This window comes from Polyodon spathula, chromosome 13 (genome assembly GCF_017654505.1).
Source record: "Polyodon spathula isolate WHYD16114869_AA chromosome 13, ASM1765450v1, whole genome shotgun sequence".
Lineage (NCBI taxonomy): Eukaryota > Metazoa > Chordata > Actinopteri > Acipenseriformes > Polyodontidae > Polyodon > Polyodon spathula.
This window is the reverse complement of record NC_054546.1, coordinates 10,743,380-10,770,643: the sequence shown is the minus strand read 5'-3', so window position 1 is coordinate 10,770,643 and position 27,264 is coordinate 10,743,380. Positions and strand designations below refer to the sequence as shown.

The 27,264-nt window shown below is 35.5% G+C and overlaps 1 protein-coding gene across 2 annotated transcripts; it reads left to right on the top strand.

Annotated features, from left to right (window-relative positions):
- Positions 1–6,023: 6,023 nt before the first annotated feature.
- On the top strand, positions 6,024–25,557 carry LOC121325438 (annexin A11-like). 2 transcript variants are annotated; one of them, XM_041267906.1, is made up of 16 exons: positions 6,025–6,230; positions 9,744–9,870; positions 9,934–10,119; positions 12,793–12,878; positions 13,492–13,794; positions 14,094–14,181; positions 15,058–15,152; positions 16,703–16,816; positions 17,575–17,665; positions 18,873–18,952; positions 19,682–19,738; positions 21,014–21,107; positions 21,840–21,935; positions 23,129–23,187; positions 23,429–23,551; positions 24,908–25,557. In XM_041267906.1, the coding sequence occupies exons 2-16, from the start codon at positions 9,753–9,755 to the stop codon at positions 24,965–24,967; spliced, it is 1,650 nt and encodes a 549-aa protein (XP_041123840.1). In that variant the 5' UTR covers positions 6,025–6,230; positions 9,744–9,752; the 3' UTR covers positions 24,968–25,557. The 2 variants fall into 2 exon arrangements, with proteins under 2 accessions (XP_041123839.1, XP_041123840.1); XM_041267905.1 differs by having other exon boundaries at positions 6,024–6,230; positions 9,744–10,119.
- The last annotated feature ends 1,707 nt before the right edge of the window (positions 25,558–27,264 follow it).

Below are 27,264 nucleotides of genomic sequence, written 5' to 3'. Positions count from 1 at the left end.
ACCTCCATGGGTAAACTCGGACTCTCCATCCTCGCTGTTCCACTTCAGCAGCTAGTTGAGCGTACCGAAGTTTCTTCTTCTCATACGTCTCACCCACAGCATCTTCCCATGGCATCTACCAGATGAACAAGGCGTGCTGCTCCAGACCACAAGACAATGTCTGGTCGAAGGTTAGTGGTGGTAATCTCAGGTGGAAAAAGAAGCCGTTGACCAACATCTGCCAGCATCTTCCAGCCTCTGGCAGCTTCCAGTTGTCCTGAGCGAGGCTTGGCGATATATATATATATATATATATATATATATATATATATATATATATATTAATATATCGAGGTAATCGAGGGTAAATTTTATAAAATATCCATTTCGCAGGTAATTGACTTTTGTGACCAAAAAGTTTTTTATTTCTTCACCTGGACAACTGTAACTTGATTGAGAGCCATCGACGCCTAACCCATAGGGCATCCCGGAGACCCCTCTGTTTGATATATATATATATATATATACTGGTCCTTCCTGGAACTACGTTGATGCAGTACGTCAATTATATATTGAAATTGTTTTATTCAAAATATAGTATATATATATAATATATAGTATATATAACTATATATATATATATATATATATATATATATATATATATATATATATATATATATATATATATATATTAACCGCATCAGAATTATGTCTTGTTTATGTAGTAAACCTGTGCTTCTGACATTTTGAGCTGCCTTAGGGGATACTTCCCTTTAAAAGAACAGTACTTCTTTGTTTGCTTAACACTTTCCTTTAATAAACTGTATGAGTTCTAGCTGTAGCACTGTGGTGCCTCTTGCATGCATTTGTAATTATTGCATGCTCAGTAAATACATAGTGAAGATTTTGTCAGGTTGATCCATCTGGTAAAATGACAAGTTGCAAGTGAAGTCATTTCGGAATTTCTTTTTTACAGAGTCCAGTTCAATGTTGCTTCTGAAAGTCTTCCAGAATGGCTCAAAATGCATCAGAAAGCATGTACAACCCTGGAGCTTTGGAAGGCCTGACCCTCGGCCAAAAGATTGATTTTCCCCCAGGAGTTTCAGTCAAAATGATCACTGGCCACTCTCACCTATAGATTTGATGAAAACCTAGGAAATGACATAGAATAACTCACAACACAAATATTATGTTTTTGTTATTGTGGTTGCTTAGCATTTTTCCAGAGAGGGGGTTTTGCTTTGAAAACAAAAGGCAGTGCTTATTAGATGTTCTTCTGCTAGAATACCATTGAACTCTGGTACAGCTATAGTTGTGTTCAAAACAAAAAAAATATGTGTAGAACTTAAAGCATCATGTACATTCTCCACCCCCATACATCTACATAAAAGCAAGCATATGGTTTTAATTTACTAACAAAAACTGATCAAATGTATAAATTCTATTGTTAACAGCTGGCAAAGTTTAGTCATATGCTATTGTAGTACAATCTTTTTGTCCCCCCCCCCCCCCCTCTAACATTAGGAATCCTTATCAGGTCCATTGTAATAATAATTATTATATATAATAATATTATTATATTATATTATATTATTATTATTATTTTCCCCAGTCCCAAACTGTTAAAGTTAACTATTGGTCAGGTCTATAAAGCTCAGTGGCCAGTGCCAAATTACAGTCACACTTGGTTGTATCACAAATGCATATTGCCTTTTCTGGTCGTGAGAGCTTGTGTTTGTGATGCCTCTTCTTTATATTGATATGGGGGGGGGGGGGGGGGGCAATGAGTGGTTGCACGTGATGTGGAATATTGCCTACAGTAGTATTTTGTTTTGATATTTCCATGTGAGAACAGAGGAAGAGCTGACTAGAGAATACAATGAACTTGGTCTGCAGTTGTGTGCCTGTTTAGTATATGACATGTGGTGAACTAATTTCTCCAGTCTTTTGTAATCTAATTTTCCTAATCCAAGTTGGAGTTTTCCGAAAACTGCACTCTTCTGTGTTCAGATAGCCTATAACTGGAAATAAAATAACAATATTGCAATGCATTTTTGAAAACTCTTTACATGAGATTCAAAATCAGTATTCATTGTCAGCTATGTTTTTTGAAAAGCTTAAATTCCATCAGCTCATTCCTACAACATTAGACAAAGACCTAATGGTTACATTGGTAGTGTATGTTTTACTTTATTTTTGGATACCATAATAATAAATAATTCATATAATGTTATTACCTAATTCTAGGTAAAAAAAAAAAAAAAGAAAAAAAAAAGAAAATGCGACAACAACATGGAATCAAAAAATTGGTTTCACATTCTGTTTTGGTGCCTTATATTATTTGTTTAACTAACTACAACCTAAAATGCATATTCATTCTTGTCTACACGCCATTAATCTACACAGTATATGATCGTTTTGATGTGGTAGTCTAAATCAACAGCTTTCAAAAAATAAATATTTTCAGGAAATGTTGTTTTAAAGGTCTAACCCCACATTGAGTGAACCGCAAATACACTGCATACTTGAGGTTGTGCTTTCTCCAAAGGAACTACAGCGTTCTCTGTGAGACAAAAAAAATTATAAACATTTTCCTTTTATATTTGAAACTTTTCACAAAAACCCCCCCCCCAAAAAAACAAAACAAAAAAAAAACCCAGTATTTAAACTGTTCTGGACATGAGAATTACATATAACAGGCAGTGTATTAAATAATTTAAAAAAAACTACAATTTTAAAAGTACAGTTCTTCAGTGTTCTCCAGCTTCAACTGTCTCACTTAAGCATGATAACCCCTTAGTCATTCACTGGTGTTTTTTACAGTTCCAGTATACCTGGCTATTTCTGGGAATTTTAGGCAACCCTGGGGTTATAAACCAGCCTCCTGCCAGTAAAACACTTTAAACAAGAGTAGATTTATGGATTGGAGGATTTATGGATTCATGGATTGGAGGGGGACAGTTGACCATTTGTCATTAATGTATATATAGTAGCCAAGGAAAAAAAAAAAATTATTAAATACAATAGATCTGGAGATGCCTGGGCACAACTTTAAGTTAAATGCATGACAGGGAATGAAATAACACACTTGTACTAGCTATACATATTATAGTAGCTTAACTTAGCTTAGCTTATAGCCCCTGTCTGTCTCAAATAAAAATAGCAAAATTCCCCAAATCCCAGGAGTTATGATGACAGTACTGACATTTTTTTTATGTGAGAGCATAACAAAACTGTAAGAGTTTATTCACTACATTAACTGCTAACAGTGCTACTCTGATCCGGATTAAACTCTGAATGTGGAAGCAATTGAAAATGCAGATAACAGTGTAGCTGACACTCCCACGCCATCCAGATGGTTCACTGATGATAACTGTTCCCTAGAGTGATTCATGTTTTTTTACAATTCAATTTCTGCCCATTTTGGAAACAGCTATGCCCAGGCTCTGCCATTTCTTTTCCTTCCTGATAAATTGATAGCACATTAATGCACATGTATATGTATAGAGTGAAGGTATTTTTTATTAGTGTTATTAGTACAGTAAACAATTGTTTGTTTTTCACTTTATTCTAACTTGATAATGATAAAAAAAAAAAAAAAAAAACACGAGATTGTTGTATGGTGGTTTGGGTTATTGAATACACAGCAGAATTTTAAGTAAAATGTAAGTTTTATATGTAAATTACAAGGATACATTTTGTACTTGAAGTGTTCGATTGTATTCAAATGTAACTGAACTCTGTCCAACCTGTCTGACCTCACTGTCACAGGGCTCCATGCCGCGCCTTGCACTCCCTTCCCCCTTCCACCTTCTGACAAACGCTTCTCCCCTTTATATACAGTCAGGGTGGTTCATTGCTAGGCCTTGCCATTTATTCTACCAACTAAACTGACCTGTCCAATCAGTGTCTAATCACCCCATTGATTTATTGCATTCTAATTTTAGAGAAACTATGAACAATTTATGATACAGGGCCAGTGAATCCTATATCTGCTGAATATAAATACAAATAAAAACTGGACTTTTTTTAGACTGTTATGCACTTCCTGGGTCATTTCCCCTGGAGGGTGATACTGTCCCCACCCCTTCATTGGCTTCCCTATTGACTTATTTGAGCTCTCTGTAGCTTAAAATAGTATCAAATATTAAAAAAAGAAGAAAAAAAAGAAAAAAAAAACTGTTTAGCTAATGGAAGGGTGAAACAGGTAATATTTCAGAAATTATTTTAATATAGTAAAGCTGATCATATTGGAAATGCTTCTGTATTGCATTCAATGGTTGCTGTACCTGTGAACTACCATATAAACAAATCAGGATGTAAAGTCAATAAGAATGTAAGGGAAAGGGGATAAAATGGAAAGCTTAGTTGAATGGTTGCATTGCTTCAAGGAGCATGAAGCACCTGCAGCAGTTTCAAGCTGGGTACTACACATTGCCTTGAATTAGGAACAGTACAGTAGGCGGGACCGAGGGCTTCATCCCAGGAAGGGGCCTATCGGCAGCTCTGGTATACAGAGCTCAGAAAATACCTACCAATAGGCAGGCAAATCGTCTTCAAATTGAAAGGGAACTAGCAATACAATAGAATAATCATTTAACTGCTGAGTCATCAGATTTTTTTTCTAGTTTTATACTGTTTTCAGTTGTTTTGTTCCTATCTCTGAAAAAGTTGCCCACTGAGTTTTGAAGGATACTAATAGTCATAATTGCTGGAAGATATGTTTTAAAAAAAAAAGACTATTTTTATCTTATTAGAGAAGGTATGTACTGCATGACTGGAAATTTCACATCACCTCCCCAAAGCTGCTCCTATTGTGGATTGAGATAGATCGCTGTCCTTCCTCGTGTGGCAAGCTGTGGGCTGTCATGGCTTGCTTTATCTCTGGCCCATTTGCACGGAAAGATTCTGAACATAAACTTCAGTAATTTGTGTTGCCCAACTCCCCACATGGAAACTGATTATGTCATCACTGCAAGCATAAGATTATAATTATTTTTGTTCTGCATATTTCAAAAAGCAGTTCAAACCAGTCAAAACAGCCAGTGTATTTATATTATACACCATATGTTATATTTAATATTTACACAATATACAGAATTTCCTACATTTCTTTTGCTAAGGCCCTCAAAGATGTTGTCAAGTTTCTCCTGTCAGTCTGGTTTGTCTAGTTTTGTGAGTTGTGAATTCAGTGGAACGTGTATTACATGTTCATGTGTAGCATGTTAGGGACCAATTCCACAGTGTGTTGATAGAGAAATACAAGACATCAGTAAATCATTTATAGAAGTAGACAGTTAAGTATGAATTTGGTTCCTATGAATTTTTAAGGAAATACGTTAAACATACGTAGGTCTATGGCAATGTTGTTCATGTGAAGGTATTGTTACGGCTGGATATTACAATGACTGAACACTGTCAAATTCGTTGGGTTCTGAGTTGCTGGTTATCTTGATCGAGGTGAAATATGGTTTGATTTTGGAAAAAAAAATGGCTAACATAACAGAAGCTGTGTGTGAATCAGTCAGTATACAGGTGCGGTTTCAATAAAATTAAGAATTATTAACACACATTACACAAGGTATGTAAATACTGTAAATACTGCATGTGATGAAATGTACAGATGTACAGAAATAGAAGCTGCTCATAGATGACAATATTCATTTAAGTTTTTTTTTTTTTATACTGCTATTGATAAACTTTATTGTAACTAACAAAGGTTATACATGCACTGCTCGTTTTTTTTTTACACAATTGGCTAACAACACAATGTTTACCCTTTAGTCATACTCAACATTAGTGATTTGAAATTAGGCTCTCTCTCTATATATATATATATATATATATCTATCTCTATCTATATATATATATATATATATACACACACACACACACACACACACATACACACATTTAATTGTCACTGATTTGTGTAGTTATTTCCCAACATTAGTTTTTTATTGCTGTTTATGGAATTAAGTGCTCACTATTGCTCAGTGATGACATGAGTCAGTAGACGTAACATTCAACCAGTCATTTCGGATCACGTGAGTTTGCTAAAACGTTTCGAAAACCTTGTTTACTGTCAGCAGTAGAAGCCTTCGAATGGAAACTTGCAGTGGACAAGGCGTCTTTGATTTGAAACGATGTAGGGAACCCCACCCACCTTTGCTTTTATATTTAGACGTGCTTCCTGGATCTGTACTGACACATTATTCATGAAGAGATTCAGGGGAAGTTTGTACAAGGTAAGCAGTTATTTCTTTTTTTTTTTTCTTCCAGTAATTCATTAATAAACTCTACATTAAGTGTAATGTAATACAAACAGCTTTAAACGATATAATTCAACGTGTATTTATTAAAAAACAAACAAACAAACAAAAGAAAAAAAATCGTTGGGATTGCTTGTTCTTGTGTGCTATATAAAGTGGCTGTGAATATTAACTAGTGACATCATATGTTATAAAAAAAGAATAAGAATTAGAAATTAAAGTAGTTTGTGGTTGTCGGTTTAGCATTTGTGAGCTTTCTCGTTTCTGCCTGGAAATGTTTGTGGCGATCGTTTAGCGTAAAGCATTTAGTAGTCTTCAGGCTGCCATTTTGTTGAATCGGGTACAGTACAAGTAAATAATAAGGCTGGCTCTCTTGGCAGTGCTGCAGTGCAGTAAGTTAGTTATTGATTACTACTTTTCTACAACAAACATTAAACAGTCGCACAGAAAGCCACATCTTTTAGGAAATCAATTCGTTTCAGACTTGCTGTAGTCCTGTGCAACTGTTATTCAGCTGTAGATGCCATTTGATTAACCCTCAGTCTGGCTTTCTCTTTTTAGAAAAAAAGTATTGTAGTTCAAAATCAAAAATATCTTTGGCTTTGCAGGCCCAAGGAACTAACATTTTGGCAAGAGATTGCCTGCAGCTTTTTATTTATTTATTTTTTAACCACATAGCAAAAGGTGCATTTATAACCATATTGCAATATAGATAATTTGCTGTTTATTTATATATTTAAAAATGTATTTGATATCTAGTGTGTGAGAGTTGAGGGGTTGGTATTTGCCACTGGCTGAAATTCAAATGATATTGTCATGGTTCTGTTGATGAAAAGATCAAACTTGTGAGAGTAATGGTGGTTGAGGTCCACACTAGGTGTGATACCTTATGCAAAAAATATATTATAATATAATTAGTATGTTCTCACTTGCGATTTAAGGATGTCAATCACTTGCGATTTAAGGCTGCTCAGGGCTGCCATTTCTCGTATCTGAACTCTCCAAAAAGAAAAGGCAACCCAGAGCCGGCCTAGATTTAGGCCATTGTTAGGATGTGGTCCAGGGCCTGCAATCCGAGACCAGGGCTGGCCTTTTCGTATGACATGACCAATTTGTTTGCATAACTCGGTAGACACTCCCACACTCCCACACGAAAGGCAAATAGAAAGCTCAATGCTCTGCTAGCTAAGGCGACAGTGGATCAATACTGAATGGTAACACCGTTACACTGTACAACTTTAATTATAAAAATATTTAAAAAATAATAAAAAAAAAAACCTAGCAGGTTAATGTTCAGGTTGTTTCTTTCACATAATATACGAGCTGCAGTGCATTCATAATTAAGCAGTAGTACTATTGGGTGGCCAGTCATGAGCTTGTCTTGTGAATGGCAGTGTACAACCTGGTAGTCATTTGCAATCTGAGTGAAGTATTCCTTACAAAAATAAATATTTATACCTGTTGACACTAGCAAGGTCCTGTTTCCTGTGTTCTAAATACATCCGTGTTCTTTTATTATTTTATTTAACTATATATCGTACAACTGTGCTGCATTGAAAAAATATTAAGGCTGGGGCGATGCCTACCTTTTCACTATTGATATATTGTTCTCCAAAAAAACAGATGAATGTTAATGATAAATTGATGCATCGCCGCAGCCTTAAACTATATAAACAAACTATGAATAAGAAACATCTGCTACAAGTCAAGGATTACTCTATATTCCAGTAGCTCTTTCATTCTGAGTAAAGGCTATAGTTCCATAAAAAGTCGCTTATGTGAATGTGCAAAGGCGTCTGAAACCGCAAATGTGAACGGGGTTGCAGACCTAAACATGCACGGTCCAGGGCCAGCCCAGTAGTGTGAACAGGGTCTTTCTTACCTTTATATGTGACCACTTTAAAGTTGTGCTATTTTAACTGGAAAAACATACAGTGAATGTGGTACAGTGAAAGTTAAATGTTCAGTGCCTTACATTTTTTGCTTCTGACATTGTATTCTTCACTTTGGGCTTCTTGACTTGCCATTGGGTCAGATTTGAAATGCATTATCTTCAATAACAGCACAATAATACAATTTGTTAACAAATATGTATACCTTTTATATCACTCCTGATATCAATAGATCCTAATCAGGCAAAACATATTTTAATATAGGCCCTATTTGCCATGTACAGTAAGACACTGTTTCATTCCTCAGTATAGGCCTAGATTTTCCTAGACTGAAGGTTCACAAGGGGAGTAGCTCAGAAGAATTGTACTTGTCCTGCTTGACTTGTCTACAATATTGTTACATGAATTAAAAAGAAATATGGGCATATTACAAACAAGGCAAATTAGCTTTTTCTAGACCATTCTGGAGAGCAAACACTACTTTCATTGAAAATTGGGTGATGTTTAAAGTATTTAACACTGTGTTACACTGTATTTAACTACAGGGTGTGGGTTGTATTAATGATATTAGAATAATTTATATTGTCATAACTTTTTTTTTTTTAAACTGTATTCATGGAAACAAACTTTTTTTAAATAACTTATGAGCTAGAGGTGTATAAATAGAGCATTTGAAAGAAAACATACTTCCATGTATAGTTCCAGCTTCCTAGCCTTTTATTGACTTAGATTAAAGTGTGAATGTTACTTATGGGGTCAGGATATTAAGGGAAATCTCTTATTATAATTTGACACCATGTAGGAACACCATTCTTCAAAGCTGGAAGAACTAAAATAGTGTATTAGTATACTACTTTAAAGTTAACTAAAAAATACAAGTACTATACATGTTCTTTATGTAATATAAGGGTAAACAGTGTTCAGTCTGTTAAATGTGCATTTTATAGGCATAATAAAGATTTACAGTATAAATCAAAACCCATGATAATCTTTCCTCCTCAGTGTCTTCAGTCTGATTTCTCTTTTTTTTATTACTTTTATTTTAGGAAGCACAGTAACCTAAAGTTTATGGTCCTCTTTATTGCGTACTGTTCACATTTGACTAAAACCCATTTCATTATTGCCTGAAATAAACCGGTATTGTTTGACCACAGAAGGAGGTCTTTTGACACAAAATTACGGAGCTTTTGAAAACCAGTCAAATTAATAAACTTAAATAGGTGAAAATTTCCCCAAAAATAAATTAATAAAACCGTTGTAATGGTCATGCGCACAAATAGATAAAAAGCTAAATCCAAGACTTGCTCATTGTTTAATTGCTGAATCGATTATTGTAGCTTTTCCAGAACATTCCAGATAAGGTTTGCCCAGACATGTCTTTCATTCATTATTCGATTTATGCACAGACAGATCAATTTAAATTATCAAGGAATTGAGTGTATAAAGGTCCTGAGGTTTGAAACCCTTGTAATCAAGATTTATGAAATAGACCTTGGTTTTTCCACACAGAAATGAAAGAAACATACCGGTTTGTATTGGGATTTATAGTTGCAAATATTCTGCGGTATTGTTTGTTGAATATGTTTGTCTGATGCAGATCTAAGAAATGAGTTATCCAGGCTACCCTCCCCAGGCCGGCGGCTACCCTCCCCAGACTGGAGGCTACCCTCCCGCAGCAGGCGGCTACCCTCCCCAGGCCGGAGGCTACCCTCCTGCAGCAGGCGGTTACCCTCCCCAGGCCGGAGGCTACCCTCCTGCAGCAGGCGGCTACCCTCCCCAGTCTGGAGGCTACCCTCCCCAGTCTGGAGGCTACCCTCCCCAGTCTGGAGGCTACCCTCCCCAGTCTGGAGGCTACCCACCTGCAGCAGGCGGCTACCCTCCCCAGTCTGGAGGCTACCCTCCCCAAGGTGGCGGATACCCTCTCCAAGATGGTGGATGCCCTCCTCAATCAGGTGGATTTCCACCAATGCCAGGTAAGGTTAACACTCTGAAATGTTGTTCTTCTAAGTTAGAGACTATTTAATTTCTAAACACCTGAAATTGAGATTGTGATGTGTATATTCAGCTACAGTGTCTTGAGGCATAAGGGTAGTTTCCCTTTCTGAACCATGCTTAATCTTCCAAAGGCACTCCAGTCCATTTTTGCTCTTCTGTTGATTTTGCACATTTGGCTCTCCGTTGCCAAAACAAACTGTCCTAAGTATACGTACATATTAACTTCTTCAAGGTTGTTCCCACTGACTTCAATTTCCTTCAGAATTGTATATTTATTGAACATGACTTGAGTCATCTTCAGGTTAATTTTGAAACCTGCTTTGTTGCCAGCCTTATGTAGTTCTTGTATTCTTGTTTGTAATTCTTCTGGGCACATTGTAAATATGAAGATGTCGTCAGCAAATCGTAGGTGAGTCAGGTAGGTTTCATTGATCTTCAAGAGGAAAGTCTTCGATCAATGCATGCTGCCAGTGCTAACTCACGTATGCAAAACCTGGACCCTTAATGCAAAAATTACAAATGACTCAAAGATGTGTATGGAAAGATGCATGCTGGGAATAACAAGGAGACAGGAAAAGGAAGGAATGGATAAGCGAGGAAACCAAAATATGCAATGTTATTATAAGAGAGAAAAAACTGAAATGGCAGTGGGCCAGACATGTACCAAGAATAACAGACCATCGCTTGACCAAGGAGATACTAGACTGGATCCCAAAAGATACAAAGCAACCAAAAAGACCTCCACGAAGATGGCAAGATGAAATTAGGAAACATACCGGAGCGGGTGAGGAACGCAGCAGACAGGCTTTTGTGGAAGAATCTTAGGGAGGCCTTCATCCAGCAGTGGATTGAAAAAGGCTGATGATGGTGATTATCAATAGTTTAAAAAAATAATAATAAATGAGGGGTGCACTGATATAAGGAAAAAACCTACAATTGGCTATCTGCAGTTTTTGTTATTTTAGCTGATTTTAATGCACACGGATATTAATGCTTGAATTTTTTCCAGCACAGAATTTAATGTTTGGTCAGACGTGCTTACTAATGACACAAGAACACCGCGGCAGCCATTTTCCTTGCAGTGCTGTGTAATGTGTGATCAACCTGCAGTTAATGTCTTAAAAGAGCAGTGTTTGGGATTTTAAAATATCTGATAACAACAGGATAGTGAGTTGTGTGCAGCAGAGCAGATTTGGTGCTACCTTAAATCCATCAATGAACTGTGAGTAGAATATTATTCTGATGCTTTTTTAAAAGATTTTTTTATTTTTTAGGTTGAATCCTAAATAACATTAATTTAAGTTGTTGCACAATGTACTTCAAAATTGCCTTTTGTAATTTGTGTTTAGTTTGTTTAATCTGCATTGGGTGCGGGTATATTCGGTGGAATTTTGAAGCAGAGTTGATTATTTAAATTAAAGTTTTTAAATTTTGTAACTGTAAATTTAATATTTTTGACTTTTTTTAAGTGAACAATTTAAGTAGTGCTGCAGCTAAGAAAAAAAGTTGTTGTAGTTGACATTGCGTTGGCTACATTTTTTTCTACTGTACAGTATAGGTAGTAGTTATAATACACAATGTCTGACAGCAAGTGGCTATAAAAGTTAATGTCACTTTTTTCTGCAGAAGTATTTTTTACTAATAAACACACAATTTGTATTTGTGTTACTATTGTTAAATGTATAAATTGCTGACAAGCGCACAATATAATACTAAGTTATTCTTTTGTATTCATTTTCTGAAGTGCAACAAGTAAACCAAAAGCTGTTCATTTTTTTTTTTTGTCATAAATACAAGAAGTAAATGATATCTCCGTTTTTTAACATCTATTATTACAAAACTGTTTAAATATAGGCTCTATATCTTGTTCTAGTAATTTACAATAGCTTACCTGCAGTACCTCTATTATTATCAGTACCAAATCAGTACCAGCTGATATGGGTAGTTAATCATCGGCTATCGGTATTGGCCAAGAAAATCTTTATTGGTGCACCCCTAATATATTGCTGTGTGTTCAGTCTGAATGGGCTACAACAAGTTTGTAAATGAGGGAGAAAGTGTGTACAGGTATGTGAGAAATAGAAATCATGCCACAGGATTTTTGAGGTAATTGAAATTTAAGTTTTCCTAAAAGATAATTAAAATCACCAAGTAAACATGAGAGATGATGCTAAAAGTGTTAAGGAAATGTAATTAAAATTATATCAAAAAAGGTGTGAGGGGTGGGTGGGAGAGAGCAGGTACTTTTTTTATAGCATGAGAAGAACGTAAAGGAAGACTGCAGTTTCTGGAAGGTTCTTTCTTCAGAGCCAACCCGTACAGTGGAAAAGCATCATAAAACAGTTTATTTTCATTAACAAAGAATACGTTTGTAAAGAGAGCACAGTAATTTTCATCCAGAATTATTTTTTAGGAGGTGATGTAGAAGTAAGCCGTGTTAAGTATTCTATCTTATAAGGCTCTTTGCATTCCATTCATGAACACGTTACTCTTGTTGACAGTTGCCACATTTACGGGTAGACTGTCAGAAGACCTGATCTGCAATGCTTATCAACTTACCAGTAATAAAGTTTGACCTCAGAAACATGCTAACAGCAAGCAAACCACTTTAGAGCTGTAAGTGATTTACTTCTTCATTTCTTCTTGTTGAGGTGGTAATTCCCCATGGGGTGGTGCCGCTATTGGACTGGATAACTTATCAAATCCTGGATTCAGTGCATCACACCTTTCAGCGATGGTAAGCAATTGAGCCTAGTAGGAAAAGACTTTTGGCATTTTTGATACATTTCACTTTTTTTTTTTTTTTTTTTTTACTTTGATTGCTATAAAGTGGATACATTTAGCTCAACATAACTAATCTATCTGACCTGAACATAAAAATTGATCTGGACCCTTTTGCAGCCTGCATCAGTCTTTGGGTGGCTGCAACCTGCGGTATTTTGCCCTATGCATCCCTTTTTAGCAATTAAACTGCACCAGACTTGTGTAGATACAGTCAAGCCCTTTGTAAACCTGCCAGATGTGATTGATAGGCTGTTTGCTTTGAAGGGAGCGGTGTTGCAGCTGTTGCTCTCACTCTTACAGCACTTGAAAGACATTGTGGGAGTAACTGTCATAAAATGCTTGGCTATAGGGTGACCTATTACAAAAACGCTTGGCTGTAAAGGGGTTAATGGTATTTTGCTTGTTGTTTTTGTGTTTTAACTTGATTGTCATGAAAAGCCTTTTGCATTAAAACGTTGGTTTGAGGTGTGTTGAATTGATCAGTCGAATCCTTTCTCATGAGATTTTGTAGTAATGGATTACCGATTGGGTGTATATGCCAACACGTGGCCCATTTCTAATTGCAGGCTAATCAGATCACATCATCTTTTGGAGGAATGAATCCCAGTCCAGGAATGTTTAGTCAAGCACCTACTGGATACCCTGCTGCCCAGCCAGGGGGCTATGGGGCACCTCCTCCCAATCAGCAGCCCTATGGTACATATCCACAACCAGGAGGGAACGTACCCCAGGGTATGGGATTTCCAGGAGGTGCCGCCCCAGGGCAACCCATGCCTGGCTACCCAGGAGCCCCTCCAGCCAATCCGTCCATGCCTTCTTACCCAGGAGGCACCCCGGCTGGCTTAGCTCCAGCAGCGGCACCATTAAAGGTAAGGATGTTCATGAATGAGAATAGTCATGAAGCTGAATTACTAGTAGGTGTGGAAATAAGGAAGGTATTCCAGCAATGCAAGGCAATGTGAATAATTGTTTTAAAGCGTATTTAGCTGTCTGATTCTGAACAGTGTTGTAAAAGTCATACAAACCATATCATACAGAACCTGGACTACAAATGTGGATAGGTGGTTATATTGCAGGGAAGTCTGCTGAATTTTACCATATGGAAAGCAAATTCTGCTGCAGACATGTAATGGAGATTTAAGTTTTTTTGTCACTTTTTTCTTATAAGCCGGTGAACCGAGGCAGTATTCGGGACTTTCCAGGCGCTGACCCCCTGAAGGATGTAGAGGTGCTTAGAAAAGCCATGAAGGGATTTGGTAAGGGACCTAATGTAATCATAATTTTATATATACATGCAACAATAACAAAGTGAACAAGACCAGCTGTTGTAATTGTAATGTTTTGTATTTTTATTTATTTGTTTTTAAATCTGATCTTTTAGTTGCTTTTGTGTATTTTTAATTGAAAGTGAACTGTGACATTGGGGCATTATCAGTCAATATATATTCAGCAATTCTGACTACTGACTTTGGATACTGTCGATCCCTTTTTGGAAACCTGTTTTGTGTGTATGTGTGTTTTTTTTTTTTTTTTTTAATTTTAATCTTTTGCTAAATTGCATTGCCTTTTACGTAGTTCTGTGCATGGGTAACATTTTGAGTTTATTTTGCTGTTGGGTCGTTAATGGGGAATTTTACATACTGATACAATGCGTACCAGATTTAAAAGTATGTACTGTATTACAGTCCACGTGTCATCTCTTTTGACAAGTGATATTTTCAGAATCATATTGTACTGAATTAAAATACTATTTCTGTTGAAAATATAGTACTGTACCAACAAATCTAACTACAATGCATATAAGCCTACTTAGATGTACACAGTCCTTTCAGCTATGTATTTTTGACATTGTATCTTTTTTGTGTTCCCTGAAAAACAGACAAGGGTTGGAACGGGCCAAAATGAAATAATCAGATATGCGTCGCACTCTCTTAACTGTCAATGAAGTCAAAATTTTATAGGGTCGAATATGTGAGTGCTGACTGTATTTGATTTTTTTTTTTTTGTTGTATAAAGATTATGATTTAAGGTTGTATGGGAAACAAATCCCACAACTCTTTTTAGATAGCTAGATAGTACTCAAATCAATTGCACATTCTTCTGTATTAATACTATGTTCCTGTGTTGTACAGGCACTGATGAGCAAGCCATCATTGAACTTCTTGGAAATCGCTCAAACAAGCAACGGGTACCTATGGTTATAACCTACAAAACAGCTTATGGGAAGGTAAGTTTGAAAGAAGGGAAAAAGCAGCCCTCTGAGAATCTGTAACTGTTCCTTTCTAATTTTAAGTTAGCTTGTGTTGTTGAAAATCAAAGTGTTTCTTGTAAAATGTACCTTATATAAAAAAAAAAACTAATCTGCGCAGTAGTAATTATGGATGGGCAATTCAAAAAGTTTCCTAGTCGAATACAGGAGGTCCAAAATGTTTGTGTATTAGATTACCCGAACTCTAGTCCTTACTCTTATACTCTTGAGAATAAAAGGCAGATGCGTATGTCTGCTACAAGCAACAGCAGAACCGTGTCAGCCGGTAAAGTTTAGCCAGATTCACGAAGTGTGCAAACAGTCCAAGGCGAGATTCTATTTCCTTAGGCACAGGTTTTTCCTTTTGTTTGCTGAATTAAAATACAGAACTCAATGAGCAGCAATGTGACAACTCTCTTCCAATTAAAGCAACAGTAACATAATGCTGTGTGAATAACCAAATACCACTTTTTGTTGTATTCAGAATACAATAACACCTATCTATATAGCAACATAATAGTCATCGGCTATTTAATTCTAACAAATAATAACATTCATAAAATAATCTGAGTAGTGCAAATATTGTAACCTGGCCAAAACAACTGAAAATACATTACAACATTACAATAGTTTTAACATAATACCAGTTACGCAGGGGTGCACAACTCAGGTCACGGAGGGCCGGTGTCCATCCTGGTTTTTGTTGTAACCATACCCTAAATTAGTTTATTGGACCAATTAAGCTTCTAATAAGGTCCAATAAAATAATTTTAGGGTGCAGTTGGAATAAAAACCTGCAGGGACACCGGCCCTCCTTGACAGAGTTGTACACCATTGATTTACAGCTACCCGTTAAGTACTGCCCTCGGATGAATCCAAGTCAGGTTACTTTGTTTATTCAGTAATCTGTAGATAATTCAAAACAAGGAACATACCTGGTTGTTCTTTTAATGGTCAGTGCAAATGTTACTATCCATTTGCAGAAAGTCATCAGTAAATGTTTTACATTGAACTGCACTCCAGAGTTAAAAAAGGCAACAAAATATGGCAGCAATTTCAAACGAAATACGCTTACTGTAGAATTTTGCAGTTACAAACATTGCTTAATTAATTGGGTTCCTTACGTTTTAATATACAAACGAACTGGTTTAACACTTGTCAAGCATTGGCATTTAAAAAGGAAACATTTGCTTCTAGTAGCGCATATATATATATATATAGATCGATAGATAGATAGAAAAAAAAAACATTTTTTTTAGTGTATTCAAATATGTAATATTCTATTTGAATAGTTTATTTACGTGTATTTGACTACATTGACCCATCCCTAATAGTAATATGAGCATGCTTGCTTGAGGATGGTTCAGAAAGTAATGTGGTTGTATGTTGGTATAAAGACAAACGCCAAAAGAGAAATTTGAGTATGGGGGGAAAAATGTATGGGTGATATTTTACTGAAAAGTTGAACAGTATTTTGGAACTTAAGCTTAAAATGCATGTGTGGTGTGTTTTTTTTTTTTTTTTTTTAGGATTTAATAAAAGACCTGAAATCAGAACTTTCTGGAAACTTTGAGAAGACTGTCCTTGCCATGTTGAAGACCCCGATTATGTTTGATGTTTATGAACTCAAGGATGCTATAAAGGTTTGTATTTATTTAGTTACATTCATAAATGTACTTTTGCAGCTGGCATTGCAGATTGTACTTATTGAAGACGACATTTTAAAGAGGGTTAAGAGCATGTAACCTCTTTGCAGGTATTGTTAGCAGTCAAAACCTGTTTAAACAAGTGCTGTTTCTACCAGAAAAGGGTGGGGCATTCCCTTTTGTGATCAAGACCAGGTGCTTATGCTGTGCTGTTTGCTGACTGAATAATTGGCTTTAGCAGGCACTGGCAGGAAAATCCACTGCAGCTGTTTTTCGTTGTGACTTGGATGTACTGGTTTTGTTAAAGCTGCAGAGTATAGATATGGGTTTATTAAAGCATTAGTAGTTTCTAATGTAATGATTTATTGTTTTCTTTTTACAATTCCATTCAAAACATGTGACCTTTCAACTCTGCCAGACACACCTACTATTATATGCATATGCGATTAGCCAGGCAAATAGCCAAAGTCAAAAAAGGTGTAGAGAAGAATTAGAACTCAATATTTGAGCATCAGAACCCAGAGCCGCTCCGAATGATTGCAAACACAGTACAAAAGTTAAAGAAATGTAAAATCTAAAAAACATGTATTAAAATGAAGTTTTGAGGCTACTTTTTTCTTTCTTTTTAAGATCTTAAGAGACACTAAAAACTCAGTGAAAGTTTATATTAATACATTTCTGTGACCAGAATTAATGTGTTTCTTTTTACATATAAAGATACCTGATGCTTTACTGTTACGGTTTGTGATTGTTAGGGTGCTGGTACAGATGAAGAATGCTTGATTGAGATCCTGTCGTCTCGCTCAAATGCAGAAATCCAAGAAATCAATAGGGCCTACAAAACAGGTGAGTAGACATACTAGCCTAGCAAACATGGTGAAAAGCCTGTGTGGAAGTCAAGCCCTGTTTTTGGAAAATGTATTTATAGCAGTGGTATTACTGTTTGCTCATCACCAGTGCTTGCAAACATTGTCAGAATGTAGGCTTTTTTTTTTTTTTTTTTTTTTTTTTTTTTTTTTTTTTTAAATTACAAGCGATTGTAATAGAACTTGATATGTGTTTTGTACTGTAGTTCATTGGAACAGGATACTGTCCTAAAGCGTTGTATTTCAATTTATAATACACCTTTTGTTTAGAGCTTTGGATTTTAAGTAAAATAAAAATGTTCAACATTGGACTGTGAGATAGTGAGTTCAATTTATGGACTAGGATGACCCATCCAATATATTGCTTAATCAAATATGATGGTATTGCAGCTGTTGAATTATCAGGGAGAGGCAGTTTGTACTGTTTTGCAATGTACGTTTACACATTGAATGAACATTATGGAGCTGCTGTACACAAGGAGTAGTTATCTGATCAAACAGTTTACAGCATGGGCAGTATTATATTGTTTCTGCTGGTATCACTAGATTGCAGTTTTAAATATGTTGCAGAATAACACCAATATTTGAGTATTGCAAAACATATAAAATAAATGTAGGTCTCATATTTTTCTGTCTATTATGCTTCACATTTCCCACAAAAATGAAATAGATTACAAGCCCTTTTTTGATTGAAATGGAGCAATTTAATTTAAGCAATACCAATTTAATATAAAGTGATTTATTATGCACAGTTATTTCATTTGTATTTTGAAAGCTGAACATTTCTCATTTTAAAATGCATTTCAGTTTCAGTGAAAAATGGTACTAGAGGTTTTGTGGGGCCATATTTTAATCTTTTCTTACAATGAACAATGGATCCGTCCTTTTGTAGACAATAAACCATCAAGATTTCTGATAATGTAATTTATTCACAACCAGTCATAATCCCTGGTATTTAATGTGTATTGTATGAGCCTGTGTAAATGTAGCTGGTAATTCACTATAGAGGCAAATAGATATTGGGCTGTTTTTTTTCCACACAGTAATAACTAGAGTATACAATACTGCCAATGCAGAGAATCGGTAGCTTCTATTATGCATTTTTATGGTATACAGTAGTTTCCCAGGACCGTATCTTTTTTACTTTTGTTAGGTACATCTGCTGTAATGTTCATTTTTTTTTTCAGAATTTAAAAAATCTCTGGAGGATGCCATTAAAAGCGACACATCAGGCCACTTTGAGAGACTGCTCGTCTCGCTGTGCCAGGTAGTTTTTGTTTCCAGGTTGGAGTGTTGTGTATTTTCCTATTTGGCACTGCTGCGATACCAACAGACGCATCCTCTGATCTTCCCGCTCTATATAACCTACCTTTTTATAAAGCACAGGGAAATGAGACTTGGATAGGTGACAAGAGTGATTAAACCCAAATATTAAACCTCAGTAATGGCGATGACAACAAGCAGCTAGATTCCGGTAGTCCTCAGTAGAACAGGAACCTGTCTCCTCATTAATTGCAACACATCAGTTGCTTGATTCTTGTTTTCTTCTAAACAAACATGATTTTCTCCGATCACAGAACACGCACTGGAGAAATAAACTTGATTTACTATTCTGTTGTGTGTTTGCATCAGATGGTGTGTGGGTAGCTGACCTAGATTTCTCTGTCAAGCTATTGGATGAATTGTAAATGCTATACTGGCTGTTAAAATGATTCATGTTAAGTAAAATTTATGGTGAGAGCTATTTGACAAAAGTATGAACCATTCATCTATTCAAGTCATTAAGAAGAGAAGCACTAGGTTTGGATTCTACCTGTTTTCAGAAAAGCGAGTGGTGTGGCGTTTATCAAATCTTTATACTGGCTCTTAAAACAGGAATACGAAAACAGCAGGTTCGCATTTTATAATCGTTCTGTCTGGTTATTTAAGGCTCCAAGGTGAAGTTATTTCTGCTTTTTTATTTATGTTTTTACTTCTATTTTTATATTGTTTTTAGGGTAACCGAGATGAAAGCCAGAATGTGGATATCACTCTGGCCAAACAGGATGCTCAGGTTAGTACCAAGTAGATAAATAAAACGTAAATACTTCATGGTTTGAATTTGGGTGACATTTTAAAGAAATGCAAACCATGGTTTTAAAACCTATTTGTTGTTTGTTTTTTGTTTTTTTTTGCATTGTCTCGGGTCCCTTTTTTCTTCTGTTAAAGATATTTGGTTTATTTGCTTGAATTTAAAGTTGTTTGGAATGTTCTACTACATTAGTCATCAATATCAAACTACTGGCAAGCCAGACTCTTTGATTATGAACTTTTGTATTAGAAAAGATGCAACTCCATAAAAATCTTGGCCTTGCTGTTTATGATGTGGTTGATTTATCTCATTTAAAACCTTGGTATGCTAATCTGCACCACGAAGGCTGCTCTGCATTTCCCTTTATTAGTGAGTATACTGTGCACATTATTATGAACGCTTATTTGGATGTGTAACCATGGAAATAGGAGTGCAAAAGTCTAGGCTTTAGTATTCTGGAATGCAGTTGATTTTCTGTATTCATATGTATTTATTTTTCAAAAAATTATAGAGTTGAACTATTAATGAAGCTTGCTTTTGGTATTATAGTCAAAGGCAATTATAGTTAAAGCAATTATCCAGCTGTTCAGCCGTAGATTAGGGGTGCACAAATCCAGTCCTCGCGGTCCAGGGTCCTCCACGACCTTCAATAAGGCTATGTTTGTTCAAGTAAGTAATTTATATATGATTTATTTGGTTGCTGTGGATCGACGCATAGCAGGATTTTTTATAAACAAAAGGTTGCTGTGGAAAAACATAACAGAGTGTTAAAAACAAATATAATCAGTACTAATGTAGCATTCTGGCAAGTCTCCAAAAACATGCATTTGCGTGGATATGCATAATATTGAATTAGCAGCTGGTAGTCTTTTCAATTAGAAAAGCTCACTACAGGGTTTGTTTAACCAAATGCCAGCTAAAGCACTGGCTCTATACCCAGGAGTTTTTAAGTTATTTCAGGTCTGACTGGTTTTAATGTTTTACTGACATTTTGTTTGGAGATCAGTCCTGTAGCCAAGTGAATGCACAGGGTAACCAGAAAAAAATCCAGACATTTCTAACTATAACACATCTAATGTACCTTTTTAAATTCTCCTCCACCTGTTTTAAATCTCTGATTAAAATTTGAAGATCGATTTGGATGTACCTTCTAGTCCACCGTCTTTATTTAAAATACTGTGAGACTGGATTATAAATGTATTCAGCCTTGAATGTACTGAATTCATCTGAATGCCCTTATTTTTCTTTTTCAAACAGGCACTGTATGCTGCTGGAGAGAACAAGGTGGGGACAGATGAATCTAAGTTTAATGCTATCCTTTGCACAAGAAGCAAAGCCCATCTAAGAGCAGGTAATAGTCTGTAGTGTTACTTGTAGTGCAATGTAATGCTCAGTGCCAGGTGTTTTGTCAGCTGTGTATTTAGTTATTATGTAAATCTCATTGATCGTCACTGAGATTTTCTGGTTGTTATAGCGTATGCTGTTGGCATCATTTGTTTGTCACCCCTGAACAGTAAGCACTCATTACCAGCATGCATCTGTACCATCTTTTTAACCTTAAGAGATTGTCGTTGTGTATGTGTGTCTGTAGAATGGATACTCTATTAGCAACTAAGACAACAGAACATAATGAACTGGATACTGAAATGAGCAACATAGTTGGAGTTGGATTTGGAATTTTGTTGCGCTTAAGGTTCTTTTTTTTTTAAATAGTAACTCAAAACTGCTGTCATAAGAAATTGTACAAGCACAGTAAGTGATACTGAAGTGTTATTCAGTAGTATTGCATTCTGAGATAACTGAGCATACAGGCACATGAAGGTAAACTTGATACAGACTTGATTATTTGTGTAGCATTTTAAACACACTACAGTTAGTATAGCAGCTTTTAAATTAATTATATTGATGAAGGCGCTAGCCAAGATAAAAAGATTAATTATAATTACAATCATTATATTACGAGTACAATGGTGAATATGCCAAAACCATGATTTCATTCTGAGACAAAGCATTTTCCTTGTAAAGAAACCAAAAGATATTGCAAAACACAAGCCAGTAAACTGTGTACACAATTTTTTTCCAGTTTTTCATGAGTATCAGCAAATGTGTGGACGAGACATTGAAAAGAGCATTTGCCGTGAGATGTCTGGGAACCTGGAAAGAGGGATGGTGGCAATAGGTGAGTTGTTGTTGTTGTTCTTCTTCAGTTCACTATAAAATATATGACAGTTTGTGGTGCCTTATTTGTATTGCAAAAGCTTCCTTGTATATACTTCTGAACAGTTAAAACACAGGGGTGTGCAAAAACCTGGGTAAACAAAAGATGCCGGTCTGTATCCCACACGCATTTGTACTTGTCTTGGTAAACCATTCTCTACCAATTTGCTGATTTAGATTGTTTCATTAATTTAACAAAAAATTCTACTGTTTGCATGACAAAGTTTATATGTCTCGTGTCAGTCTTTCTATTTAAGAACAAATTACACTGGATCATTTTGTGTAATGCTAGAGTATTACAGATACACAGATGTTCAAAGTAACCTATATAATGTATAAACCTGGTTCTTCCTGTAAAGATATGTTGCAAAGTTTATTGCTATCCGTATTGTCATAGGTTCAGTTTCAAGCAGTGATACGTTTAGTGTAACAGTACATTTAAAGCTAAACCTCAGTGTCAACAGTGGAATATTAAATTAAGAAAAAAAAGCTGCTTTTCACGTAATTTTATAATCTTGTTTTTATTTTGTTGTGCTTCTCCTCAAAATGCATTCGATGTTCAGGTTCCCGGTAACAATTTTAGAATTTTTTAGTCTGTGTTTGAGTGTTTTTACTGTGTGTTTTATTTTACTTTCCTTTTACATGCCACTCACACACTTCATGATTTCAGATGTGTGTGCTGTTGTCCTTGTGTTTGCAGTGTAAAAAAACCCCAAAAAAACAGCATAACTATTTTTTTGTTGCACATTCTGTTTTCTCCAACAAAGGATTGTCATTCAGTGTGCATGTGACATTCGTATCTAATGTAATCTAAATACATGTGATCAACCTTTTAGTGCATTTGCTAGCAGGTCACGTGTTGCAAAATTGCAAAAGGTGACCTCTCCTGGTATTTCAAGGTATTGCAACATGTTTTTGGCCATCTAGATAAAAAATTAACACAATTTTTATTAAAACAATGTAGTGCTTTTTTCAAAGTAATATCTGCAAAGAAACCAATTGAAATAGTTTTACCGATTTTTTTCAAATAAATACATAAACAATAACAGTACTTTCAGAATAGTATCAATGAATATTTGATCAGCCTATATGTTTCAAGGACAGACTGTAGATATTTTTAGATGTTTCCTGAACTCTTTTTTTTTTTTTTTACAGTGAAGTGTGTTAAAAACACTCCTGCTTTCTTTGCTGAAAGGCTCTACAAATCCATGAAGGTAAGAATTTTGGATCCCAACAAAAATAATTATAATCAAATGTTAGTAGCATCAAATCCAGGCTGACATGCCAAGTAGACTAACTGTTGATTTCCAATGTACCGTAAACACTGCTGTCGTAGAAATAATTAAAACGGGTCCCTCCTTGGCTTTTTAAAAAAAAAATTTTGAACAAAAATCCAGATCCTCCCATGCACTTACAGGTTTGATTTCTATAACCATAGTCTCTCTCTCACTCCAGGGACTGGGAACAGATGATAAGACTCTGATCCGAATCATGGTGTCCCGTTCTGAGGTTGACATGCTTGATATCCGACAAGAGTACAGACGGATGTACGGCAAATCCTTGTACACAGACATCACAGTAAGTGCTTCTTTTCCTTTTGTCCTTGGTAATTCGATAGATATTAGCCACCGGGGGGAAGGTGCGATGGATGCGACTGCACCCGGGCCCCGTCTCTGCTGGGGCCCGTACCAAAGATATTCTATATTAATTTTGCCCATACCAAGTCCATTATCAAAAAACAAAAATGGTATGGTGTTGCATTTCTTTAACAGCTGCTGTTTATAAAGATTATAACAAACAGTTTATTAACAAGGTGTATAATCAAATACTTCTGAAAAAAGTAAACACATAAGCCTGTCAGCCAACTTTTTAATTCTCTGTGCGAATTCCTACATCACACCCCCATTTTCCATAATAGACTTGCCTGGTAAAAATAAAATAAGTGCTCGGTAGAGTAAGGTAACTTTTTTCCACGGTTGTGGTAATAATTACATAAATACGGTATATCAAGTATGCCATCAAAACACAAGTCGGGTTGTTCAAAGCGAAAAGAGCAGAAAAGACAGCTAGAAATTTCCCAAAAAGAATGCTTAAAGGAAAAGTGTACAGTAAATGGTTTAAAAGTGGGATGACAACAGCAGTTGGAAGTATAGTGCGGCAGCGGAACGGCCAACCTCCTCCTCACACGAAAAATAAACAGTTGAGCCAGAGGAAAGACATGAATCTGAGACATCGGATTGGAAATGTACAACAACAGCAAACACAAGGTACCGAATCATGTATCGTAAGAGCTAAGAGTTGAAATCATGAAACATAAACCTGTGCTGCAAAATAAACTGACTTTGAATTCCCTAAAAATCGCACATGACTTGTACTCATTTTTGGATCAAAACTTCAATTAGATTTATTTTAGGTTATGTTTTTTTTGTTTTAGTTTTTTTTTTGGGGGGGGTGGGGGGTGTATCTACTTCACATTCTTGCACCAGGGCCCAGTGAATCCTAGCGCCGGCCCTGTTAGCCACTTATCTTTAGTATGCATTTTCCTTACATATTACAGGTATTTCTTTCTGGAATGGTGTTTAATAGTAAAAGCTGTGTACTGTATGTTTTAAAGCATTGGTTACAGTATTTTTAAAATGAGATGAAGTTTACTTATACATATTCAATACAAAATACTTTTATTAAAGTTACCCTTTTTCCTGCTAAATATCGTCACAATGCCAAGATTTGAGTATGTATGTTGAAGACCTTGTTTGTGGAGGAAAATTGAGGTTTCCTGTCATGAAGAACTGTTTTGTATTTCTCATATTACCTAATTTATCTTCACCTGTGCTTGCCTCCAATTCTATTCTGTGGAAGTATGCTTTTGTTGGGAGATGCACCTGTGTGTTTGATAAAGTGCTTTGTCTGAAAACTGTTGGTTTTCTTTGACAGGGTGATACCTCAGGGGATTATAAGAAGATGCTGCTGAAGCTGTGTGGTGGAAATGATTAAGAGATCCATGAATATAATTAATTTCTTCAGCTCTACCTGTTGCATGCCCTTTTCTCAGAAGATTCAGTTTTGTTTCTGTGTACCTGTATTTCTTTTTACAGTTGCATGTTTTTTATAATATATATTCAACCTTTTTTTTTCACAATTACAGATCTTGTTAAGACTTATTGGAAAGCAGTTGCCTTTTTGAAATTACTGATACTGGTCACAAAAAGTGCTGTAATGTCATGTATGGAATATTTTGCTGAGCGCTGTGTTTGGAAAAGGAATGGCTTGTGTCACATTTTGAACAGGTATATACGTCACAATGAGCTATCGGAACGTTAATAAACCATATCTTTTTGAATATTATATATGTAACATGTAAGTTTTGTTGGGAAAGGGAAGAAAGCAGATATAATTGTTGTTATTGCTGTAGTGTGTTATGACTAGTTCTAAGAATTGCCAAATACTTATTTTTAAGCCACCAAATACATCTGTCAATTATAATTGTAATGTGCACTGGACATGTTACAGTCCCTAATTGTATGTAGAATTGAATGTAATTGTAAGCAGATGCCTTCCAATAAAATGTTTATTGAATTTGTTAACATTTGGCCGTGTATAGTTTTGGAATTGGGGGTGGGGCATAAGCATATCCTGATTTAGGACAAAAACAAAGAATCAAAAGATTTTCAGCACAAGCGTGATTTATAACACACGTTTTTGACCATTATCCCCAAACTGTTCACATATACTATATCATTTGCTGTGCCTTTTCCCAGAAATAAACTGCATTCTTAATCAGATCTGAAAGATGGTTGCTTTGCGTGGAACACAGATTAGTATCACTAATTAAACATGTTGTATTATTATTTTGCACAATGGCACATTTTACAACATTTTCTCTCATTTTTAATCTTAATGTTGCAAGTCCTTCATCAGCATTGCCTGTATTTCTATTTTTTTTTGCATACTGGTTATGTAAACTGCAAAGATTGCGTAAGCCTCAGAAAGTATCTTTTTTTGTGTTTGTTTATTTCCAGAAGTTAAGTGTTTACAGAATATACAATTTCTTCTGCCTTTACAAGTATAAACCTGTAAATTGCAATATACCTTGTCTGGAAAGGAAACGCCTGTAAACTCGTGGGTCAGTTCATATATAGGTTTAGTTTAAGTTAATATTGATAAACAGATAGCTAGAAATACTAGCTATGATAAAAAGAAGTGCACTTACCTCTTGGATCTAGCCATTATCTAGCTGGGCAAGAATATGTTTTATTCTGTCGTCTGCAACATTTTTAGCAGGGTAATTCTGTGTCTATCTAATCAAGAAGTGTAATTGCAGTATAATTATAATTGGCTATTAGAAAATATAATCCAACAGCATGTATGTATCTACCCCCCACCTCTTAAACAAATGAAATACTCCCAACAAATAGAAAACTGTTTCAACTTGCAGAATATTGGTGCCTAGGAGTAAAACTGTAATGCTGCCAAGTGAACACTGGAATTGTAGCAGCCATAAACTAGCAGAATAAAAATGTACAGCATAAATAATGTGTATTAAATTCAAATAAACAAGTTGAATGCTGTATGTATGTTAGAGGTTTTGGCACTACTGTATATGGTATTATACTAACTGAGAATCAAGTCCAGGGTTTCACTACTAGCCCTTTAACCCTGAATTATTCCTAGTTACTTAGTTTCTAAATTCATTATGATCAATTAATATTAAACTATAAAGTCCAAGCTAGTTGATGAAAAACAAAATGCATGCTTTACAAAATATGTAACCAGATTAAATGATGAGGCTCCTTCACAAACAAATGTTTAAAAAAAAAAAAAAAAATACAGTATATAAAATGCTTTAAAATAGCCAGCAGTATACCATAAAAGTCTGGTGCAATGAATTCACACAATATTATTATTAATACCACCTGCATTGCTGTGGATTTGGTTTAAATTAAACGTGTAAAAAAATGGAGGCAAACCTTTGCACTGGTACCCGTTGTATTTTTGTTTAACAAAATTCAATTTACAGTCATCGTGAAAACTAAATTTTTATTTGTTTAGTTCTTTTGACACTAACCTTTTAAACAGATTTTGTTCAATGAGGAAACCTATGTGAATCAGTAAAAACTACAATGCAGCATAATTATAAGGTATTTGATTCTACTATTCAATGCTGAAAATAATTGGCTATATTATATATATATATTGTAAACGATCCTTTCACTTTTCACGTTCGTTGCCCCTTTCAAAGTAGACCCAGGACACAGAAATGGAATTGATTTAAGTGCTGATGCGCACTTTTA

Bases quoted from the DNA above. Each gene is read 5' to 3' on its own strand.
- LOC121325438 (XM_041267905.1), top strand. From the start codon at position 9,753: ATGAGTTATCCAGGCTACCCTCCCCAGGCCGGCGGCTACCCTCCCCAG. The intron at 12,879-13,491 runs GTAAGCAATTGA...TTCTAATTGCAG, and splicing joins CATCACACCTTTCAGCGATG to GCTAATCAGATCACATCATC. The intron at 21,108-21,839 runs GTAATAGTCTGT...ATTTTTTTCCAG, and splicing joins CAAAGCCCATCTAAGAGCAG to TTTTTCATGAGTATCAGCAA.